The sequence below is a fragment of the Diadema setosum genome, chromosome 5 (genome assembly GCF_964275005.1).
Source record: "Diadema setosum chromosome 5, eeDiaSeto1, whole genome shotgun sequence".
NCBI lineage: Eukaryota > Metazoa > Echinodermata > Echinoidea > Diadematoida > Diadematidae > Diadema > Diadema setosum.
In genome coordinates, this window is record NC_092689.1 from 9,903,117 (window position 1) to 9,927,330 (window position 24,214).

General features: G+C 37.4%; 1 protein-coding gene across 1 annotated transcript in view; it reads left to right on the plus strand.

The window, feature by feature from the left end:
• Positions 1 to 24,214, plus strand: part of LOC140229070 (uncharacterized) — a 56,964-nt gene that overhangs the window by 11,194 nt on the left and 21,556 nt on the right. The window contains exons 3-6 of the mRNA XM_072309330.1: positions 17,649 to 17,723; positions 20,403 to 20,536; positions 22,719 to 22,842; positions 23,487 to 23,718. Of these exons, the coding sequence (XP_072165431.1) occupies positions 17,649 to 17,723; positions 20,403 to 20,536; positions 22,719 to 22,842; positions 23,487 to 23,718 (565 nt within the window). The remainder of the gene's footprint in view (positions 1 to 17,648; positions 17,724 to 20,402; positions 20,537 to 22,718; positions 22,843 to 23,486; positions 23,719 to 24,214) is intronic.

A 24,214-nucleotide genomic window follows, 5' to 3' on the forward strand; every position in this document is an offset into this window, starting at 1 on the left:
TTCAGTAGTGGCCTGGTAAATGACAGTTTCAGTAGTGGCCTGGTAAACTCCCGAAAGGGGTGGGGCGGGAGTGAGTTAATAATTTGGGATGGGATCAGGGTTCAGGGACAAGGGATACAAAGTTGTTCAAATTGCACAGGGCCAGGGGGCCCCACTAGTAACCCAGGGGCTGGGCTCCAAGGACAGAACCCCAGGAGGCAAATATCTGTGAATTTCAAACCTTTCACACTTTATGAGGCACAATGAAATCTTGATATTTGGAGCATGATTGACATTCCAATATTTTGTCCGTGTGAATGACACTTATGTCATCATTTCCACCAAGATGTATTCTGGTCAGGTTTGGCCTGACTCATCAGTTGGGGATTAGGGGATGCAGAGTTATTCAAGAGGTGCATTTGGTCTCCTATGGGGACCTTCAGGCAGGGCCACATAGGATCCGTTCGGATCCGTTCACTGTCAATATCAGTCATCATCTCTCTGTCTAATAGAACAGGTATCTATCATTAGTGAGTAGACATCTGTGTATCCTTGTAGGTAAAGAATTGTGTGTTAGGCCCTTGAGGATTGCAAATGTTGGGGAATTTTTATACCTTTTTCAAAAATTTGTCTTGTTAGAAACACAAATATAGGCACCTCAAGAATGAAGTTGTAAATTCAGGCAGTGCAATCCAAGCAGGACTGCTGCTTTTGTTAAGTTATCTTGTGTTATTGTTTAGAATGTATATTGATATAATGATCTTCAGAGTGTACTCTTTGTGCAATCTGAAGTCTTTATAGGACCAGAGATCTGTTTTTAACATAGGTAATTTTTGTAATGTATTTGATGTTGATTTTACCCAATTTAAACCCACTTTTAGAGACAGATACCCTGTTTGTACTAAGCAAAACAAGGGTTCTGAAGCCTTCTTGAGCTGCTTTTCAGAAAAGCTCAGTATAAACAGACAGAATTCAGAAAAGGAGATCCAATCTGATATGGTTATGGAACTACCTACAGGGAGTTGTTTCAGAGTCTCCTATAGCAGCCTCAAAGAGCTTGGGCTGCAGTATAAATACTACGGGGATTCGAAGCGGCTTTTTTTGCCGACCCGGATGTCATCGCTGAAGGTCATTGCCAGCAAACGTAAACAAACCAGCCATGGTGACCAACTGCCACTAATAAACTCAGCACAATTTGCATATATACTTTCCTACTCAATCACATGTGTGGTTTAAATATAATTGTAAGAAATTCAAAAGCCCGCACTGTGTATCAGAGAGGAAATCAGTTACCATGGGAATGGGGGCAGTTGGGCCTGCTAGGGCGAAACCAGCCCGAGCACTTTAAACAGACAAGAGACTGGTTTTTTTTTTTTGTGCGGGCTTTTTAACCTCTTCGAAGAGGCTCTGAAACCCGCCCACAGTATAAATGGGGTAGGAGAGCATCAGTGACTCAGGAATTCAATACACACACACAAAAAACAAAAAACAAACAAAAAAACCCAAACCCCCCCCCCAAAAAAAAAAACTTCCATCACCTCAAATCTGTCTGGAAGCACACTCCACATGGATATAATTTAAAGTCTGTAGAAGTTTTTTTAAACCACACTTTTTTTTTTTTTTTTTTTTAATGTTAGCACCCCTGTCCCTTCTCATCAGATGTTACGCTTATTGTTGAGTCAGTATCCATGTGTACCTTTTTGGGATACATGATATACCATTTGCAATGCGTGTACACGTATCTCTGGGTTTTCAGCAGATGTGATGACACTGGAGAGAGTCTGAAAGGGAGAATAGCATATTGTATGTTCTGTTTGAAGGAATACTGACCAAAATCCACAGCAGCCCCATAGATGCTCTTTTTTTTTTTCCAAATCCTGGTTCGCACTCTGATGGCTTCAAAACCAATATCTGTGAAAATAATATATTCTCATCTTTCTGCTTCCAGATGCATACAGTGGAATGTCAAAATATCAGATGCTTTGCAGTAATAAAAAAAAAGCCATCTTGTGAAATATTGAAAAAAATGTGGCTTATGTGTGTGAATAGATTTGACATGAGTCATGTTTGTTATTACATTTGCCCTTTTCTAAATAGTAGAAAGTCAGGTTATCTGAGAACTGCTTGTACACTTGTACACCACCGATAAGAACCCTCTCTTTCTCAATTTGAGAATATACAGTATAAGAGACTTTTCACTGAGAAAAAAAAATATATGGTAATTGTGCAGTTACGATACAAGTAGCAGTTTCACCCTTAAATGTTTCGTAGACACACATGTTGACTCACTGATAAAGTATCTGAGTAGTAAGCAAAAATTAGGTAAGCTTTATCTTCCAGGGAAAGTTTGTTTTGTTTTTTCTTTCGTTTTTATGACAACAAAAGCAATGTCCATATGGACAGTGACTTTTGATGTGACATTCAAAAAAAAAAAAAAATGCAGAGGGATACTATTCCTTCTGATGATTGTTTGTGACATGATCACAATTGAACTGTCATTTGACATTAGAAATATTGCAGCATACTGACTAAGTTTACAGAGTTTATAGCCTGTTAGACAGCCAATAAAGATCACAAGCAAAATGAGTGGTACCTGCACGGCCACATTGAATGCATATATATGTTTTATTGTGTGCTGAGCAGTTGCTGTTTATACAATGAAGAGTTTCTTTTCGATCGATTGTTGGAGTTTCTCCAGTCCTCAGTTCCTCCCCCCTGAATTTTTCTGTACATTTCATAGAGCTTTATTGATTTCATTAGTCAGGGATGATGATGAAATGTGATGCTTCAGTGTCGTACGTCCTGCCTTTATAGAAAATGTGAAAAACACTGAATTGCATGAATGCCACATAAACATCATACAATTGTACATGTATGCCCAGATCTCAGTCCACTGAGGCTGTGTAAACAGCCAGCGGCAGCCAGTTTCCTATAGAATTCCTCAGCATTTTTCCCCATGTTCGAATGAGTCGAAAATCCTCTGGAGGATAATGTGCTATGATTGATGATGCAGTTGCCAAGGCAACCACTGGATCCTGATTTTATTGATCAGTTACAGTTTTACTGTTGCTCTTGATAAATCGGATTTGACTCTGTCCTGGTTCAACCAGCTGTTGTGAAAAGGCATTTATTGGTATGAATCTTTGCCCACTGGCTTATTGTTGCTGGTTCGATTTAAAATTCGACTTCACATTAAAGTGTTTAGACGATGCTTGAATTGGTTAAGAAAATGTAACAAAAGTTTAAAAAAAAAGAATCAACTTGGAGAAGTTCAATGATTTCTCTGTTTGAGATGTGCCTCCATTTTTCAGTAGTAGAGAAACACATCTAACTTGAAACTTTCTGAATGCGAAGCTACTTGAGCCACTTGCTAGTAGTTGTGAATTGTATTTTTAGAAGCCGGATAGAAAAATGACAAGCAGCTTTGAAGAACAAACAAACAAACAAACAAACAACAACAACAAAATGAATAGACTTTGACAAACATTTCAAGATGAAATGACCACCTTGTTTCATATCGTCATATCAGCAACTTCCTTTGGTATCTGTTACAATTTCATTTCAAACATTTATGTACTTTCTTTCTGCATTGTGACCAGTGATTAGCAGCTTTTTGCTCATTTTATCTTTGCTGTTAAATTTGCTTCTTGGATTTTCTTACTTTGGTGAGGTAACTAGACTAGTACTAGTAGGTGGCTCCATGACCACAGTGAGATGGTTGTAATGTGGGCTAATTCTGGCATGGTGAGTGACAGAACTGTCAACTGGGGTCTTTTCTGGAAGTCATGTAAGGACATGTATGAATATTTGTTTACTCTACCGGGTTGTCAACAAAGTAGGCATGATCAGACATCTTTTGACAGAAAAGGGGGAAAAAAGCATACCCCACAAACCTTATCAGCCTTATCTGGCTTCTTGACTGTAGTGGCTACATTGTATGTTCGCATATTGAACATCAAACTAAATCCACATGTAATTTGATATGTTTATAATGTACCAAAATGGGTAATAGAATTTTGATAAGCTATTTACACAGAACAGCAGTACAAACAAACTTCCATATGCAATTCAAGAGTGAAGACCCAGACCTAGTGATCAAATAGCACAAGGAGAGGGATAGAAAAACAAAGCAGACATGCTACTGCAGCAGAGCGGTCTGTCGTGACCTTTCAGATACTTGTAGCTAGGAATTCTTGATCGCCTTTCGGTATCCAACAGGCAAAGTGAAAGTCTCCAAGTTTGAGACTACGCACTATGTGGGGGCGTGGCAAAGTGATATTTGCTTGGTAGCCTCTCTCATCTCAGAACAGGATTAAATGTAATGATGCACTTTAGTGTGCACCAGAAATCCTTGTTGGACTTTTGCCATTCTGTATCTCTGCCATGTCAGAGAATGGACCAGAAACAGATTCACATCTCAGGTGAAATGAAATTGCCTTTGAATCCCGTAATGTCAGTCGAAATATCAAACAACATCCGGCATACTTTATTGTCAATATTGTACTTTTGCATTTTTATCTCTTTTTTTTTTTTCTCTTTGTCACATGCATTTTGAATCGGTCTGTTTTTCCGGATGGAAAAGAGTAGAACGGAAGAATAAGACTCTTTAATATGTGGAAGAGAGCACATGATGGTTGTCATGGTTACAGGCACAGTGATTCAGAACCATTTCATGCATGGCTGTCAGCGTGAAAATGACAAAGTGCCTACAAAGGATTTGTGCTCTTTTAGGTGCAGTTCCAGGGAGATGTGATGCATGTATGTTCATGAGAAGTGGGAATGTGATAACATGACACATCAGAGATGGCTAGATATCCTGTCAGAAAATCCGTAGGAATCCCAACAGGGAAAACCAGTGTATTAATTTTGCTTGTCTAGACATGCACCCGTCGGCCTCCTCATTGCCTCTGAGCAATGATAATGAGCTACATGAAGTTGCTGTTAGTCTACACATGCACAGACAGCCTTTTTTTTTCTCTCTCAATTTGCTGAAGGCACAATGTTCAGGGACCTTGGCCAGTATTTACTGTTAGAATTAAAAGGAAGGTGCAAGGAGAATTTGTATCCCATAATTCATGCTGGATCCCCCCCCCCCCAAGCCAGCATATAGCTTCTTGCAAGTAGCTTACTAAGCCAATGTTTTATGTACTAGTATAGTGTAACAAAGTGTTATTTTTTTTCTACCTCTTCTCTGATCAAACTGTGAAACCAGTTTGAGTTTGACATGCAAGATCTCTGCGACTCGTTAGGCTCTCAGTGAACTCCTGTATCGAGTGTGAATTAAGAGCTGTAGTCATGTGACGTGTCTTCCCATCTGGGTCAGGTGACCTTCCACAGCCAACAAGCACAGACTTGTCACTATCCCTCATCAATTGTGACTGATAATACTGATTGGCAGCGTATGTTTCTCTCACAAGCATCTGTGCATAAAGGGTATCATCATGGATTATCGACTGTATCGGGTTGTGTCTTCTTCCGTCTACCAGAGATCACTTGCGTGACAGTTTTTTTTTTGGCCTTTTTTGTTGTTGATAGGTGTAAGAATTTCATGTAGTTGTAGTGGGTGGAGTAACCCATCTGCAAATCAGCTGATATTCTAAAGATATGACATATTTAAGATACACTAACTCAGAAACATAAATTGTAAAACAGAGATATATGTCCTCTCTTTGACCACTACATTCATATTCAGATTGTTTGCGGTAATATAATGTGCTGATTGAAGGAAGAAAGTTTGAAAACAATCATTGTTGGTAATGTTTGTTTAATATTCAGCTTTATTTTGAGTGGCAATGATCTAAATAGGCATACAATATGTATAATTTGCAATTCAATGTTTTGATACCAATGAAAAAAAAAAGTGTCACTGCATGGTGTGAGGGGGCTGCCACTTACAATGTGTATATTGACCAACAAATTCACTCAAAATTACTTTATCTAATTTCGAACACAAAATAGCCTAGATAACTTTAAAATGCTTGCCAAGTGCAGCATTAACTCAGATGAAAAAGCTGAAAAAGCTGAAAAAGCTGAAAATAGCAAGTACAATATGACCTGATGTTTATAACTGAGAAATACAGCAAAATCTGCACTACGCTTAGCCACGGTCTATTAAACGCAATGTCATCCATACAGATTTGAACTAATGTGTGAAAATCCTTTTGCAGTGTTGACTTTTGTTATCCCAAGCATCTTAGTATTGTTTCCACCCAATAGCCCCATAGGGTGGTTTGTCAACAGGGAGTGTTTCATTGTGCCATTTATTGACAGGCTTTGGACAAGAATGGGCAAGTCTAGAAAATCTTCGAACGACTTCTCCAAGGCCCCAGCCTAGATTATCGTTTGATGTCAGTTGACAAAGGGGTATAAGATAAAGAAGAAAACTACTTATGCTGCACAAAAATCAATTTTCCCCCTTTGAAGCCTTTGTACAAAGCAAACAGTAAATAGCACCATATTTTAAAAAAGCATTAAAACCAATCTTTAGATACTAGTCTCTGTTTCAGACTTTCACACACTCTAAAAACGCAAATGTTGAATCAACATTTATAAGGGCCGAGGAGTGACAGCATTTTTTGAAGTGTTGCATCCAACTTTTAAGATAACATTTTAAATGTTGAATCTAGCAGGAAAACCAACACTTTGAAAATGTTGTCACTCCTCGGCCCTTTTAAATGCTAATTCAACATTTGTGTTTTTAGAGTGCATCTGGATTTTGCTTTTACAACATTAGAAAAGTTGTTTTTTTTCTTTTTCATAGATGTAGATGCAATATAATATTATGATATAAATATGGAGTTTGGGAACATATCTTTATCAAGTATGTTTTCTTCAAACATGACATTTCTGTGACAGAAAGAATGCAGATATTGTAAAATGTTAAGATTATGTTTTTGTTTTCATTCAGTGAAAAGATAAAGTACTTGTATCTATTGTCTGTCTACATATCTGTAATGTATATGAAGACAAAGATAATTGAACTGCTTGCTTAAAATGATAAGAATCTAATTGGCACAGAGTGATCAATTGTAGAACACAGCCAAGGAATTCATACATAACCTACTTTTAGAAACACTGTTTATGATGGTCAGTATAGAAGGTTCATACACAATTGAAAAAAAAAAAGATATGATATTGATAAAGGGCCCAGGCCATTTTATAAAAAACAAATATTCTGTGAAGGTGATGTTTTGGTCTGTTACTTTTTCCCCTAATATTATTTTTATGCCAGGTTATTGCTTTGTAACAAAAAATTATTTGATGCTTAGAAGTTTCTCTCTCTTTGATCTAGAGTACAAAAAAAAAAAATGAAAAGAAAAGGTAGTAAAGATGATTTGTGTGCAGGTCAACAGGGAACTTGTGAGGTGGTTACATTATCATCTTTAGTCTAATTTACATATACAGCTGTATGTATGGTAAATTGTTTTATCCCACTTTCAGGAAAATTTTTGAAAGCTTGAACAATTTATAAGTTTATTACCCCCATCAAGGAGGATATATGTTTTTTTTTTTCAGAATGGGTTTGTTTTGCTTGTCTGTCTGTCTGTTTGCAGATTAACTCAAAAAGTTATGAATATGAATGGATTTGGGATGTCGATGACATTTTTAGGAAAAGTTGATGACAGTAGGAACTGATGATTACATTTTCACAGTGATCTGGATCACCATCTGGATCCAGGGATTTAAAAAAAAATATTTTAGTTTTTTATTTATTTTTTTTTTGAAGGATTCTTTATCGTTGGTAGGGCCCATCATTAATGCTAGTTTTTGCAATCCTCAGATCTGTTGTGTTACCCAGAAAGTACAGTGGAAGCAACCACGACTGGTTGGCAGTGAGGGTACTGTAAAACGAGAAATGTTCGCGTGCATTTTGATTTCGCGAATTTCGCGAGCGCCAAGATTCGCGAAATTAAAATGCATGCGAAATTTCTTATCTACATTATATGCATTGAACACAAGAGGAAATTCGCGAAAATTTCTTGCCGCGAAAAAGGCCGTCGGCTTCAATTCGCGAAAATTTCGTGCTGCGAATATATCATGTTTTACAGTATGTTTGATGGTCAAGGAATCTAATAATGCAGGTGATATGAATGTAGGACCACATAAAATCACAACATGGGTGGAAATGAGCTGCTCAGCAGAGGTCTGTGCTCTTGGAGCACTTTTCTAGTTTTTAATATGTAATTGCAACCAATCTCTTTGTTTAATTTTGTTAAATTTGTTAAAGCCAACTTAAATACAGTACAGAATATCACTTTAGTCTGGTAAGAAATTGGGGTTGTCATACTTTTTTAAAACAAATAGACTTGTTTGGTGGTCATATTTCTGAAACACATTCCTGATATTTAAATCAGTCTCTCCAACTCTTGACTGATATTACAAAAATTCTGCAAACTGCACAACATCTCTGTTATGAACTCCTTGTCAATCAAACACGCAACTCTCTACAAAGCTTTGTAAGAAATATCTGCAATGGAAAGAACTTGTTTATGTGTATGTTCCATGGTGGATGTGATTTACATTTTTTTTTTTACCCATTCATGAATGTTCAAGAGGTCAAACCATTCAGTTAATACACTACCAACCTGCTCCCTCAATTGAAAACTCTGTTTAAAAAACACACAAAAAAAAACCCCTCAGACTATGATTGGCAAACATGATTATGAGAAATATGCATCGGAGGAAGGTTATTCAAATTTTCTTGATAAAATTACTAATGTAGATGCAAATGAATATTAAATATATGAACATATATATATATATATGTATACATAGATTGAGATAGATACAATGTAGATCTGTAATATATAGATAGATGGAGAGAGAGAGAGAGAGAGATGTATAATGTGTGTGTATCTACAAATTAATTATTTGCGAGTATAATAGGATCAATGTTTCTTGGGTGTTACACGTTTATTTCGTAGGTATAAATATATTTTAGGTATAAAGCCAGAGGGTGCCAAAGTCTTAGATATTGCTACTTTTGAGCTATGACTCTTCAAAAATAATTATGGTACAATGACTCCATCATCATACTTCCAGTGCCAGAGGATTTTGTTACCTTTTGAAATTGACTGGGCAAGTCTTGGCAAGTTAGTATAGGTCATGGCATAAATATAAATTATTATGCATGTATTTTGATACATGTATCTAGGTCTTGTTTTTTCTTGTTTTTGCCATGAATCATTATCTATGTGTTGTTAACGTAGTCTTGGTATACAACTACATAATGCAGAAATATATCATAAAGAGATAGATAGATAGAAAGAGAGAGAGATGCACTGTAGTACGTGTTTTAAGATTTGAACGTTTACAATGGCTGTGGGCAATCAAATGTGGCAAGTCCATTTTATATCTTATTCCAACTAACTGTTTGGGAAACAGAATTTTAAGCTTAGGTTTAGGATGAGCTTAACGTTTGGGGTTATGATACAGGAATATTCTGCATTATACATAAAAGATTTTGCGTGCATAATTGTGATACTGATATTACAAAGAGTGATGCATTAATCTTTGGTTATCTGTAATATCTAGACAGCTTTCCAATAGCATTTGTCACTTTTGCCTCAGGAGGGTAAAATGTGTGGGCTCTGTAAAATGACACTCAAAAATAGAAAAGGCTTTCGCTTTGTATATTTTGGTGTGGAGAACTCTTGCCTAGAAACGAGGTTGGCTCTGTATGGATATCAATTTGTTTCCTCTTGGTATGGAGAGCAAAGTTATGCAGGACATGTTACTGCTTGCCTAACGCATGGCTCAATTGTTGTTAGTCTAGCGTGACTGTTTTCACGCTACACAATGGAAAGGCCCCGCCCCCTTTGTGCTTTAATACTCCATGCTTTTCTTCTCTCTGACATTTGGCATGTGTTGTCCTGTACTCTAACTCTTTACCTTTGGCCACAGGTTTGGACCAATCGATAGATGGTGCTTGCGGTCAAAGTACTTTGTCGGTGGCACTCGGGGCCAATTGCAGCACTGAAATTGCAGTCTTGTGCTGTGATAGTGGGGGTCACACATGGTTGCCAAGTCAACCTTTGCTATTTGGACTACATGATGCCTCTGTCTCAGCTACAAATAAAGAATTATGGAATAAAGTTAAAGCCTCTCAATGTTTGAATTAATTTTCAAGAATTTTAATCATTGTCAGTTCATTTTTCCTAAGGTCTTGAGTCAAAGACTAGCTTGTGTTCTATGAAATGAAAGGAGCCAGTCAGCGCTGCATACACTGTGCTGTATGTGCCCTGTGGAAAATTCTGTAAATGAATTAAATCATTAATAGAAGTACAACCTGTATCTTCACATTAAGACAGGGGAGGGGTTCTGTAGCCTTTAAAGCATTGTACTCAAAGAATAAACTGCAAAGCATAGAAGCTTGAGTATATTATATATGTTACATACATTATATTATATGAAAATTGCTCAAGTCAAGAAAAAATTAGCTAACATTAATCTGTCAGTTGACAAATTAATAAACAAAATAAAAGGATTTTTTTTTTTCAATATCAGTATATCATGAGTCAGAAATATTATGATCATTTGACTGTCACTTTGAGTTTCAGTTTTCTTCACATAATAAAGGTAAGTACCGATTAGTCAGGTACCCCTACGGCTACAGTTTGTTATTTTAAAGGCTCATTATTCTGAAGGTTTGTTAATCTGAAAATTAAATAAGGTTTGTTGTTCAGAAGGTTCATTCTGAAGTATGCACGGATGTAACATTTTGGGATCAATGAACCTTATTTCATTTTCGGATAAACAAACCTTCAGAATAATGCAACAAATGTTTGGAGTTACAAACCCCTTTTCATTTTTGGATTAACTAACCTCTAGGTATTGGGAATTTGTGTGTCTTAGAATGACATACTTTTGCAATAGCGAGCATCACCCACGCGCCCTATTAATAGACCAATTCACTAGCGAATTAAAATTGTATGCATGCCATTTGATCAAAGATCAGTTCCAACAACCAGAAAGCTTGCCCGAGGCTTGCCCAAGCTTGCCTTACATATTGATAGCTAGTCTATGCAAACTGGATTCCAAATATATCTCCTCAGAAACACATTAGGGGAATAGCCTGTCACTATGTCCCCGGGAAATGAACATCCATTACATATTTGAATGCTTAAGAATTGTGAAGCTGTCTGTTGGGTAAGATTGGGAAAGACATCTCCCATGAAAGTGATTGAATTTTTTTCACCTAGAGCTGAATAATTAGGTACTCTGGTTAATTGGAAAAGTCAGCTCTCGCTGACCTGCAGTGATATACAGGTAGGAAATTACTGTATATCCAGGCCTTAAGTTGCCCTGTCATTTGAATATAGAGTACCCTTCTTGCAATGCCCATTGAATTTGATTAGCATTTAACCAAAGCATTGCTAACGTCTGTACTTTGAGTTTAATAATATATCTATGTCTGGTAGGAACTTAATTTGCTGACAGCTGGCTTTAGTCTCTGCTTGATCGTGTGAAACCCCACCTGTCAAATGTGTGACATTGAAATATAAGAATTTTAGAATAAGTGTTAATTTGCGCTGTCTATTATTACCATGCAGAACAAGGAGTTATCCTGTCATAATCCAGCAAGTTAATAACTTGAGTTTGCTGTCAGCGTCTGATGTAAAGCTGTTGAGTCGGCGTAGGAGGCATTCATACATGAATTGCATTTTGGGCCTGAAGTTTCCTCCAAGATAGAGAAAAAGTTGGTGCCTTGACAAAAAATCATAAAGGATGGCATTTTTGGCCAAAGCATAACCGCAAGTTCTATGCTTGTGAAATGTAGTGACCTTTTCCAAGTTGGCTTTTGAAAGGTTCCCATAAATTGACATATGATGAGATGTTGGTGTCCATACATTGAACTGGTCAGAATCTTTTTATCTTCTGATTTCAGTCAAATGTCACACCAGTCCCTTCCTTTTATTCTGTGCTTTCAGTCAAAAATTTCTGATAATATTCTTTATTGCCTACTTTTCCTTATAGTCAGTCAGGCTGTGTCGTATAAATTGATGAAAAATCAGAGGCAATAGGCATTGATGTATCATTCTTTATGTGACTTCTCTTTCTCGGCTGTGAGACAAGGTTTTATTGTTTTCATTCTGGCTGTAGGCAAAGTTAACTAATTCACAATGTTTTAATAGAACAGTGCAAAAGTACATTTCCATACGAGTGAAGTTTGATTCCTAATTGGAAAGAGAAATGTCCCTCCTCTTTGAAATGTATCATCATAAATTCTGCCTTTTTATTGTTGCATGTGCTTAAATCTTGATTGTAGCACATGCAGAGGAAGTATCCCTTGGAGATGGCTACATTGTTCAAGAAACCTCCCTCAAAACAAATGGCCAAAGGCCTAAGATGAGTTCTTATCAATGCCATGAATAAGTGTCCCACGCCTGTAAATGACCCGTACCCCGTTGAGGATGGGCTGATTTTGCTATAACATACATTTCCCATGGACACCTGGCCGAGTTTACTCAGGACTAGTCTTAATTGTAATTGATTAAGTATAGTGTAATTAATAGTAAGTGTTCATTTGTTTATCTGTTTGTTATTTATTTATTTACTTATTCATAACATATTCATTCTAAAAATACACTGCAGCATGTGCTGTGGAGAACATTTTGTATTTCATATTTAATCCTGCCATATTGTGTTTGATGAATATTTATTTTCTTCTTGTGTGATCTTTATACATACATGTTTTGACAGTACTAGAGAATGTAGTAAGATTTGAAGACTCTCTACTGGTTTTTTTTTTTTTTTTTTTTTTTTTTTTCCAGAACTCTGCTTTGAAAAAAAAAAAAGAAGTTTGTGGTACATCAGAAGAATCAATGGCAGTTTGAACTGATATCATCTTGATATTTAAATGCATATCTTTATTAATTTGTTTATTAGTTTTGTTATAATCTACATTTTCATTCATTCTCAAAAATTGCATGACTTTGAATGGTTAAGGAATACAGAAGCTAGTTAATTGTGCGTTACTTATACAGTGTACATATGAATGGAATTTCTGCATGAAGCTCATGTGAATAACATAAAATTCATTAATGTGCTTGTACAGAGCATATGTTTCATGTCTAATCCTCTCATTGTGTGTGATAGATATATATTTTTCTTCTTCTGTAATCATACATATACATTGATGGTATCAGACAACCTAGTTTTTAAAGGTTTTAAGACTGCAAGTCTGTCTACTCTTCTTGTTTTGTCTCCAGCAACCTGCTAAGTTTGTGATGCATGTAGGCCCTGCTTCCTCCACACACTTGAAGAGGTCGTAGCTAGGACCCCTTGACCATAGGAAAGGTCCATGTGTAGGAAGGCCTATCATACAGGCTAGCTGTGCTTGTAACGGAGAGGTTACAGTAGGTCTAGCACACCACCATAGCTACAGTAGGAATGGTGAAGGGTGAGGGTCCACACCCCAGTTAAGTCCTTCAACAACAGGCTGTATCCTCGCTCACTCCTCGTCCAGGTATGCCTCCAGCACTGCATGTCCACATTAATTCCTGTACTAACTTCTTAAAGAGCTCCATCTGTGGAACGCCAACAGCAAAAATACTGTATCATGTTGTAGCCACCCACCATTACTTCAGTGCCAGACTCACCGAGACTAAACATTGCTGTCATACAATTTTTGCATACATTACATCTGATATCATTCCACTTCCTCAATATTGCTTGGAGGACAGCGTGTTTAGAATATAGATTGCTGTAATTATGGTACATGTTGTGTGTATTTCTTGGTTTTCAAATAAAACAATATACACAAAAGTTGTCATGTTGCAAGGAGGCACATGAAAAATCATCTAATCACTGTCTTCCTAAAGGCAAAGACGTTGTGCAGTAAAAGTGCAGAAACAAAGCAAAGTCACTTTATTGTAAAAGGGATGAGATAGATATATCATATGCACACATAGAAACATCTGACAGTATGAATAAATCAACAGAGTAGTGACCACCCGATATGACGATCTTTGATCTACATTATAATTTTCCTCAGTTTAAATAGGCTATGATGTCTTTTGTGTACAAATTAGTTTGCTTTGTTCTTGCAGTATGTAATCAATGTCTTTTCCTGAATAGACAATCATCCTTGCTATGCCTTTGCTGAAGATCTCCAGTTATCTTCCCTGGACAAAATAAATCTGGTTTCTTTTTTTTTTTCTTTTTTTGATGTACACTAGTTAAAAAATGATTTTTTTTTTTTTGTGTAGTTGATTAAAAAAGAAAACATAGATAAATCCCAAAAAGAATGCTAGATAAGTTTGCAGGTTTTGAAGTCCCTTCATATAGAAATAGTCTTGGTGAAATGTTGTACCTCATTACTTTCTCTTTGAGATTGACTTTTAATGCTCAATTCATACATTTATAAGTGGTTTGCTGTGTTAGTGTCTGTGGCTATAGTCAAGGCAATTTTCTATTTATAGTAATGCTCCCTTTATAGTAATGCTTCCTTTATATTGCAATTTTCAAACATTGTCAGAGCTGCAGCATGGTCGAAACTAAAGCTGTTTTTCCTACATAATAGTTTAGTCATGTGTCAATATGAACTTAACGTGCCATATTTGGCATGACAATCAACCAATATGGGAAAAAAACTCCCTCTCAACTGACTTGAATACAAACATAGTTGGAGGTCAAGTGTTGATACTACGGATGGAGCTTTCGATACTATTCAACTCCAGCATATCAGATCATAGTTCTTAGATACTTCCATATCAGATCATAGTTCTTAGATACTCCAGTATTATATACTAACATTTGCATGTATCCCATTGTATCATGTATCAGCCAATGTATATGGCCTCAAAGCTAATGACATATTAGTCATAATAAAGGTGAGAACTACAAAAAAAAAAAAAAAAAAGAAACAGCAGAAGTGTCAGGAAAATGAAAAGTCTACCCAATTGTATCAAGTCTGAACAACAACTTTTTAGCTTATGACAAAATTATGACAAATACTGAAATAGTCAGTTATGTTAGTTTTTTTTTTATCATTTTTACTGCAGTTCCTCGGTGGGTAATCTCAATTCCTATTTTTCGTCTCGAGTTACTCATTTTGTGTTAAAGTCTAACCCTAATAGCATGTGCACCATTTTGTACAACTTTCCATTGTTACATCATTAACAATCAGATATTTTTTTTTCTATTCCTGTGCTGCTAATGTCCTGTGAATTAAAGTTTTCACAAAGTCATTATTATCCATGGAATATTTTGTATTTTATTTGGGCATGCACTCTAATGAATTTTACCGATTATCATAGTTTTGCATGATTTGTTTTGTTCTTGTAGTCAATTTTATAGAGCTACCCTGTGCATTCCATCATATGCTTAGACTAAACATCACATGAAAACTGCAAACCTTCCTGTTTGATCAGTGCAGTTCTTAATTTTTATGGCTCTTTTGCTCATCTTCAAGACTATATATCAGTACTTGTAAGAATTATTGTGAAATGAGGTGTCAAAAGTTCATTTCCTGGTAAAGGACACAGAAGAATTAGTTTGAATATATCATATGTGAAATTTTCAGATTGTAAGATATGAGATGATTCCGCACTGTCGTTACTTTGTTTTATTTTTTATTTTTTTAAATTTTTTTTTAGAGAGAAAAAACAAATTTGGTAAGATTAAGTCCTAGAATTACGAGTCTGAATGCATGGTGAGGAGTTAGGGAATCTAAATGAATGTTATATGCATTTTGCATGCAATAATTCAAAGTTCAACTGGCATCGCTGGAGTTACAATACCCTATCCCTGTCTACATAATTGTATTTCATCATTGTAAAATATGGAAGAGGTGATTATCAACGAAGAGAGTGTAGCTAAACAGAACCAGTGAGATACCTGCAAAGTATCAGTGTAATGGATCATGTTTGTCACCTGACAGAACAATAGGTAATATTCAACATTGTACAATAGATTGATGAAGGAACAAATTTCAGTAGTAAGAGCATTGGTCATGGAAGTACTTTTTTAGTTCTTTTTTTTTAAAGCAGAAATATTGAACTTGTAACTTTGTTCATGATTATCATTTGCTTTTGTTTTTATCAATGTGTGTGTGTATTATGTAAAAATTCATTTTAGGATTTCATGCTCTTTTCATGCCAAACAGAGAGAGAAATAAAGGCCAAGTGGAGAATTTTCTATAACTTCTTATACCAACCTGTTAGTGCTCACAAGTCAAACAGGAAATGAAAAGAAGACAACACACTGTGTTGGCATTATATGATATACATATCATTATGATGCGATATTGTATTATGTCGAGCACCAGTCATGCGTATTTCCTGAATATCTCAGAGAAATTTGAAACACTTGATGCTTGCTTGTCGGAAGGACAGTTTATTGTGGTCCTGACTTTAAACGAGTGAAGATAACTAACTTTGTTTGTGTTGTTGTTTACTACATACATGGTATCTTTGAAAGATTAAAGCTCACTCTTTTTTTTCTCTCTCTTTTTTTTTTTACTTTCTTTTTAATAGATCTAGATTCATTGATACTTGAGATTATGATACCAATGCTACAGTGATTTCTCATTCTGTTGAACATACATTCCTGACACCCCCCCCCCAAAAAAAATAATAATAATCTATTTGTGTCTACAGGTATGCATGTAATTATACAAGACTACAGATTGTTACTTCAGAGAGACAAAAGCTCTTTCATTGGTTGGTATTGAGTAATAGAAGTTATCAAAATAAAATAAAATTTGCTAGTTCAGTGCACAACTAGTTACTCATCTTCTTGTATCACCAAAATTTATCATACTCTATACTCTAAACAAATACATGTGGTGACTTAAAAAAAAAAAAAAACACTCAAAACTAATTGAGATGTGTAGGCAAGTCACAATGATTAGAAAATCTTCGTTAAAAGTAAAAAAAAAAAGAAAAAAGAAAATTATTCCAAGTGAACAGTGCTCCACAAGCAGCAGGCAGGTGAAAATCGAGGAGAAATCACACAATAAGACAAGGCTGTTTGAGTGTCAGAATCATCCAATATCTGTCATTTTAATAGGTGGTTAAAACCTGCCCTTCTGATCACTTGTCTTTGTTGACATCTATTTTAGAAGTAGTCTTTATCTGCCCATTACATTTCAAGCAATATCACTTCTTTTTGTATCCACTTTACCGGAAGATGATGGCTTTTCTGTCCGGTGATGTACTATTAAAGCACATTAGCTCTTCAACATCCAATGAGCAGATTTTAGGTAGAAAAGGTCTCTCTTTAGAAATTATCAAGTGGTTGACATTCAAAACCAAAAGGAGAGAGAAGTGAAGTGTAGTTACGACCCAGGTGAGTAACATCACAGTCATATATCTGCCGAGCTTGATTGGTGTATCCAAAGGGCACCATTGTTCATTGACTGGCACCTATTCAGCTAGGTATACTCCTCCCGATACTTTTCCAATTGTGATAAAGTTTTGAAATTGATGTGTTTTCATCATTATTCTCTGCTTTGATTCAAGATGACCTTTCCTTTATGGTGAATTTCTTTGATTCTTCCAAGAAATGTGACTTTTCCTTGAGTTCATTGTCTGATCAGTCAAAGTACCTTGTGTCTGTTGAATTTATTTTTTCATGGTATGTTTATTAAGTCTTTGTATGAATTGTCCATCAATCAATGTTGAAATCAGTGATTATTCTTCTTCCCATAATATATTTCACTCTAGGTACGACCAAAGCCCAAGTTTCTTGACCTACTCCTGTCTGTTGGAGCAAGAGGGAATACCTTTACTGCCAAAGAAGTAAGTAGAAAAGGTGGTAGAGAAGTAATAAACAGTAGTGTTTTCTCCCTCCTGCCTATGAATTAAATAAAAAAGGAATTAGTAAAGGAATTAGAGACATTAATGCCTTTTTCCTTCTTCCTGTTGTGAAATGTGGACAATTTTTTTTTTTTTTCAGATTGATCCTTTCTGAAGTCTTTTACCTTGGTCTGCTGATTTTTGTCTATATCTCTAAGGCATATTTCTAAGACTGCATCAATCCGTCAATCCACTCTTGCTCTGTTTCCATGGTGACAATTGCAGTGGCCTGGGTAAGTTTATTGCTCATGCTCATACACGCCAGACATGAAAAGATGAAACGCACAATGCCAGTGTATCCCCCCCCCCTTTTTAGCGTACAGCGCACAAAAATCTCTACTTGGAATTCTGGGTAGTGGTAGGTGTACAATAGAAACCGGAGAAAGATACCTGAAAATTGCTTCCATTTAGACTTCAAAAGCATTTGTCACCATGCTCTCTGCTTGCATACAGCAAAGAGTTACTAATATTTATGAATATATAGCTTCAGCACTCGAGCCAGGAATTGGCCATGAAAGGGATTGACAACTACTGATAGATAAACTTGATGGTATATTGCCCTCAGATGTACTCTGCAGGGTATTCATCTATCCATTGGTGGCTGGCCTTTCCCATAATCTATCTCTCTCCTACAAAGCAATCTATTCTTCCTCCTGGCACTTTATTTCTTCTCCTTCCTACTTCATATGCTGCCCAATATCACAGTGTGCTTTTCTCCTAGGTATCTCACATTTACCTTCTGTAAATTGCCTAATGCTTTTGTCATACCACCTCTCCCCCCCCCCCCCATTCCACTGACATCATTTTATAAAAACCACACTATACCGCCCTCCTGTATTTTTAACTCTCGTCGTTTCACTCTCAAAGAAACACAAATGCATGTTATGGAAATTTATGCATGCATGTTGTCATTTCCCCGCAGTGTGTCTCATCCCGTCTGCAACATCCCATTTGTCATTTAACGGTTGTGTCATCTATCTTGCCTTCATGTACACACCCCTGTACCCCACCCCAATCTAGCCCATCCCCCCCCCCTCCAAACAGCCATGATGTTTCCTGTTCTTTTGTCATCCTTGGCCCACCTCTTATGTCCTCAGATTGTGATGCTGATAGTGTCATCTAGTTGTGCGGTATCAATCTTACTGGGCTCACTCCTTCTTTGCCTTTTCCACTCCATTCAGTGCTCTCTAGTTGCCCTCCCTCCTCCTCCTCCTCCAGTCCCTGTCGACACCTGCGCACAAGTACCTCCCTTCCAAGTACCTCCCTCCCCCCTCCCCAGCATCGTCTCTTTGTCTTCCTGTATCAACCTCCAGGCGACATGCCAAAGTATGAGCATATTTACTTCCAGCCATGTCCCTCTTTTATGTCTCTCACTTCCCGTTTAATAAGTCATCTTGGCATTGCCCATGTTTTACCCCCCATCCTTCCGCAACCAGACGCCCCCCTCCTCCCTTACACACACTGCCCCAGCTCCTTTGTCCGAGTGTTCTCTCTCTTCCTTTGTTTCTCCCTCTAAGCCTGTCTCCCTGTCTCCCTCTCTCTCTCTCTCCCTTTTGCAATCAAGGCAAATTAGTCAGTGTGATGGAGTTTCCATTGTTGAGATTCCAGGTAAGATGATGATTCAGGATTCTCAACCAGGATATGGAGACCAGGATGCATTTTTTTTTTTCTCCCAGGCACGCGCTGCACGGAGCATGTTTTGTTTTGACTGACAAGATGGGGAGTACTACTCCTCATCCTGGAGTTTGCCCGACGCAGACGTGCAGTTGTTACCATCTCGTCGCTTTCTGCGAAAGATTCTCGAATTAGAAATGAGACAGAATGCAAAGTCATAAATCAGAGAAGAAAACTCGGATAAGATTACCTGGTGACATTGATAGTGATAACAACCCCACCCCCCCAAAAAAAAAAAAAAAATTAACAGTATCTATGTTTACAAATTCCTTCCATTTGTGATAGAAGTAGTTTGTAAGATGTTCTATTCAACAGATTTAAAGAAATAGTTGTTATAGAGTGAAAGCAAAGGAACAGAAACTAATTATAGCCCAGTTAAAACACAAGAAACTTAGACAAATTTTGGCACAATGACAACAGGATTGTCACTAAGCCAATTAGCACAAGAGTCCCATGGGCATTTCAAATTGGTTCTAATGACCTCACTCTCTATCAAGTCTCATTGTTTATATATAATGTCACCAGTATCTCATTTCTCAGGAGATCCTTTTTTCTCTCTCTCTCTCTCTTTCTCTCTGTTACCCCTGGTGAGATATGTGGAGGGCATATTTTCTTGCGTATTTTCCAAGACCAGTGAGTCAGTGGGTGACCTGAACTTTCCTGCTTTCTCACAGATTTTCATAAACAGTCTCTTACAGTTACATTGCTCTCATTCAAAGCAATCTTGTCTTTGCGATAAAGTGTAGTAATGTTGTATACCTTGATGAATAAAGATTTAAATGAAGACACAGAAATGACAAGGATATGGAGGAGGAATATACAATTGCAGATGTAGTATGAAAATAGAACTTCGTATTGTTGCATCATCTTCATTCTTTGACTTTTGACGAGTATATGTTTGAAGTTCCTATCTCTTTCTCCTTCTTGGCTGTTGCATGAAAACATTAGGTCCTGTCATATCTTATCAAGTACATCAGTTCCCGACAGCTTTATGACCCCCTGGACCCCAAGAAGGTGTTTTGCAAGTCAGACCCCCTTGGTGATGTCTTCAATGTCCCCTACTTCACCATCAAGGATGCCAAGTGAGTGCTTGGAATAGCCGCCAATTGCAGTTCTGATATCCAGGTTTAACCACCACCCCCCAAAAAAAACAACAACAACACACGAACAAACAAACAAACAAATAAAACAAGCAAGCAAGCAAGCAAGCAAGCAGGCAAATAAACAAACAAATAGCGACACACACATAAAGGAGACAAAATAAACAAACCTCAAACCAACAACAAGAGAAAAGAAATCAAAGCCACACAAATATTTCATAAAAGTGGCATGGTTTCTGTTTCTCTGGCATTGACAACACATCCAAGATAACCGCCTCTGCCAAGTTTAGCTTTACCGTGTTTTGGTTTGATTTGTTTACTTACCAATTTATCTTTTGTAATCTTGTAGCTGATGCATTTTGAAAATGAGTCTAGGGTGAACGGCTGTGGGCTCATTGGGGTTATGGATGCGTATTAAACATATATTCCGGTAATTTCATATTTTCAAACTTTGTAGAAGTCGTTCTTTGGACCGTATTTCTGACCGGATGGGTCAGATGCAACTTGTACAGACTAAACCTTGTGTTGTGTGTGATTGCAAAGGTTCAGTTAAAATTTGATGGCTTGCATCCAAAACAGAGTCGCTATCAAGTGCTGGCTGACTTTAAAGGTGGTGGCACACGTTTGCAAAACATCGCGAGCAGTCTCGAAAAGAAGTGAGCGTTATGTTGTTTCAGATAACTGCTCAAGTGATGGACACGATCACAACAATCACTTCATTGTCACAAGAGGACGTTTTTCGACAGAATGCAGCAGGCCTATTCATTGCGTGGCAAAATGGGAAATGTGTCAAGCATGTAAGACGGAAGGAAAATCGAAAATGTCGCAAGAGATTATCTCATTGGTATATTGAGTGCAGGTGAGGTCAAGCTGAAAATTGACACCTGACATGCTGACAGTATCAGATCCCATCTTGTGATGAAATGAGGCGGTTATTGGTGTGGGAGGGCAGGTGAGAGGTGTCCGCAGCACTGCACCTTTGAGACAGGCTGGTGATGACCTCTTTCTGGCACCGAACATGAAGCGTGGGGTTAGCAAATATAGAAATGGTCCGAGACGCATTGGCTATTGGCAAGGAAACCAACAATATTTTGGGAAAGTTTGTGCAATCGAGAGCTGTAGCCAGGTGTCGAGTTTTGCTTACTTTGGAACGTGGGCAGGGCAGTGACTATCACTGGCCACTCACATTTCGCTGCAGTAGACTCGAAGAGCTGTCTCCACAAAAATTTTGCTCGCCAATTAAAGTCCCATAGAAAATGGAAAGGATGTGTGATCATTAATTTCTTGTCCTTTTTTGTATTTATGAGGGGGTGGGATGGAAATGTGACCTTTGAATCCCAGAAAGAGCAAAACAACAACAACAAAACCAAACAGCAAAGTTTCAAGACCAAAATACATTTGTTTACCATGAGCACTGACACTGTTTTTCACAGTGTGCTCTTACAAGAATTTGGTTTTGATTTCATTTGTAAACAGAGATGTGCTTAAAAAAAAAGGGCTTGTGGATGATTGATCTTCATGCAATTTTTAGAAGGGCTGTATTTGTGTTGTTATTTTTAGGTTTCAGTGTTATCAGTGCAGCATAGTATTTGTTTTCTCACATGGGCAAATCACATTTTATGGTGTTTGGGTGATACTCTGCTCAAATTAAAACAAACACTATTCAATCAATGTATCAAAAACCTGCATTGCAGTGCTGCTTGATGAACCTTGCTTGTGACATCATCATTTGTGAAAGGGGAAGTATAACAATGTGAATATGTTGGGCAGCCTCTGTCCGCAAATGCTCTCGGTTGCAAAAAAAAAAGAAGAAGAAGAAGAAGAAGAAAGCATCTGAATTGGGAAAGATTATTAAAGTGAAAGTATATTACTAGAGGACTTATCCTATGCTTGTTATTTGAGTGGTATTGGGCTACATGTATCGTACTTCCACAATTTTTATGCGAAAGACTAATTGTCTGCAAATTGTATAACTTCTATGTTTTATGCTTAAGGTCCTCACCAAAACATGACACTCCACACAGCAGACGAATACATCTCATCTTATTAGTCAGTTTTGTCTATTCATTGTTTGTTACCAATGATAAACGACGACTGATAAACTGAAATGTCTCATTTATCCCCACATTGTTTCTTTGTTGTGCTCCTGTGCCTCCGTTGACAGGCGGCTATTGTTCGAAAACATGACGGTGCTGCACAAACCACCTGAGGTGGCCAGCATGCAGCGAAGCCACACCCTGCCCGAGCCCATCAAGGACTGCTACATCACCTTTCGCAACAACAGGGAGGCAAGCCAACCACCAACTATGTCGTATTTTAGATTTCATCATCCGTAAATCACTTCCTCTTGACTGTTAAAAAGAAATGGAGAGAGGAGGAGAGCTAGTAAACAGTGGGATAGACTATTTCTTTCTAATATCATTTTCATTTTATTCAAAATAGAAACATGCTTATGATTAGATGACTACACTGGAAGATTTGTTGACATTTCATACATGTGAGCTTTTGATGACCAAGTATATGAACCCCACTCCCCCCCCCCCCCCAAAAAAAAAAAAACAAAAAAAAAAAAAAACAACAACAACAGCAACAAAAAACAAGCAAACATAATGAAAAGTCTACCTTATTGTTTTCTGTGGTGTAGACAAAGGAGTTACTTAAAAACAGAAGATGAGTGGTTTTGAGTTGCATTGCTACCTGCAATAGATATATTTTTGCTGTAAGGCAGTATGAATTTATCAGAAATAAAAGTGATGCTAATTTCAGACACATTATCTTTGCTGCAGTGCTCATCATTTCATGATGATGATGTAATTGTTGTTAGCAATAAAGTTTCTTTGCTTGCACGTGGCAAAAGTGTGTATGTGTGTGTGTGTGTGTTTTAACCATGATTGAATTATGTTTTCCTGTTGTTTTCTTGTGTCCCATGTAGCACACACAGGAATGTGCCCCGCCCACCTCATTCTCCCTGTCCCAGCCCTACATCCTCCCACCACCCAGAAACACCGGCTGCCTCACCGCCTCCGTCAACGTCACGGGCTCCCTCCTCAGTGGCAAGGTTCTCATGTCGACGGGCGCGGACGAGCCAGACTGTGTGAGCAAGTCGGCTGCAGACTTCAAGCCGGTTGGAATCACGTTGGATACGTTAGTGGAGACTAGGGAAGGTATGGATCTAGTCTTTGTTGGGTTGGCTTGTTCATTTGCTTATAAATCCTTTTGTTTATGTACCCACAAACATACAACTCACTTGAAAAGTTTAAAGGTTTGAACATTGATTTCATCTGTCTTTACACATTAGTCTTTAGATACCTTATTGATAATTCTTTATCTTTTATGGGATCAAGAACATAAGAAGCACACTCATTGAGGTTATGTACAAGACAAGTCCAACATTTTTGTTTTTGGTCAATTTTGTTTTTCTATGCGCGTTCCATTGATTGCAAATCTCATCTCTGAATATGGTGACGAATAACTCACAGGACCTACACCATTGTAAATAATCGTCTCTCTCTCTCTCATTGCGAGTGTGTTTCACTACTCTGATGCCGGCCAAGGTCTAAATCAGCAAAGTGCGTTCCTTTGCATCAATAAAAAGAGCGAAACTGCCACTGAACATGCCTGCCATAAAATGGTGCCATAAAGATGGGGGGGGGGGTGGGA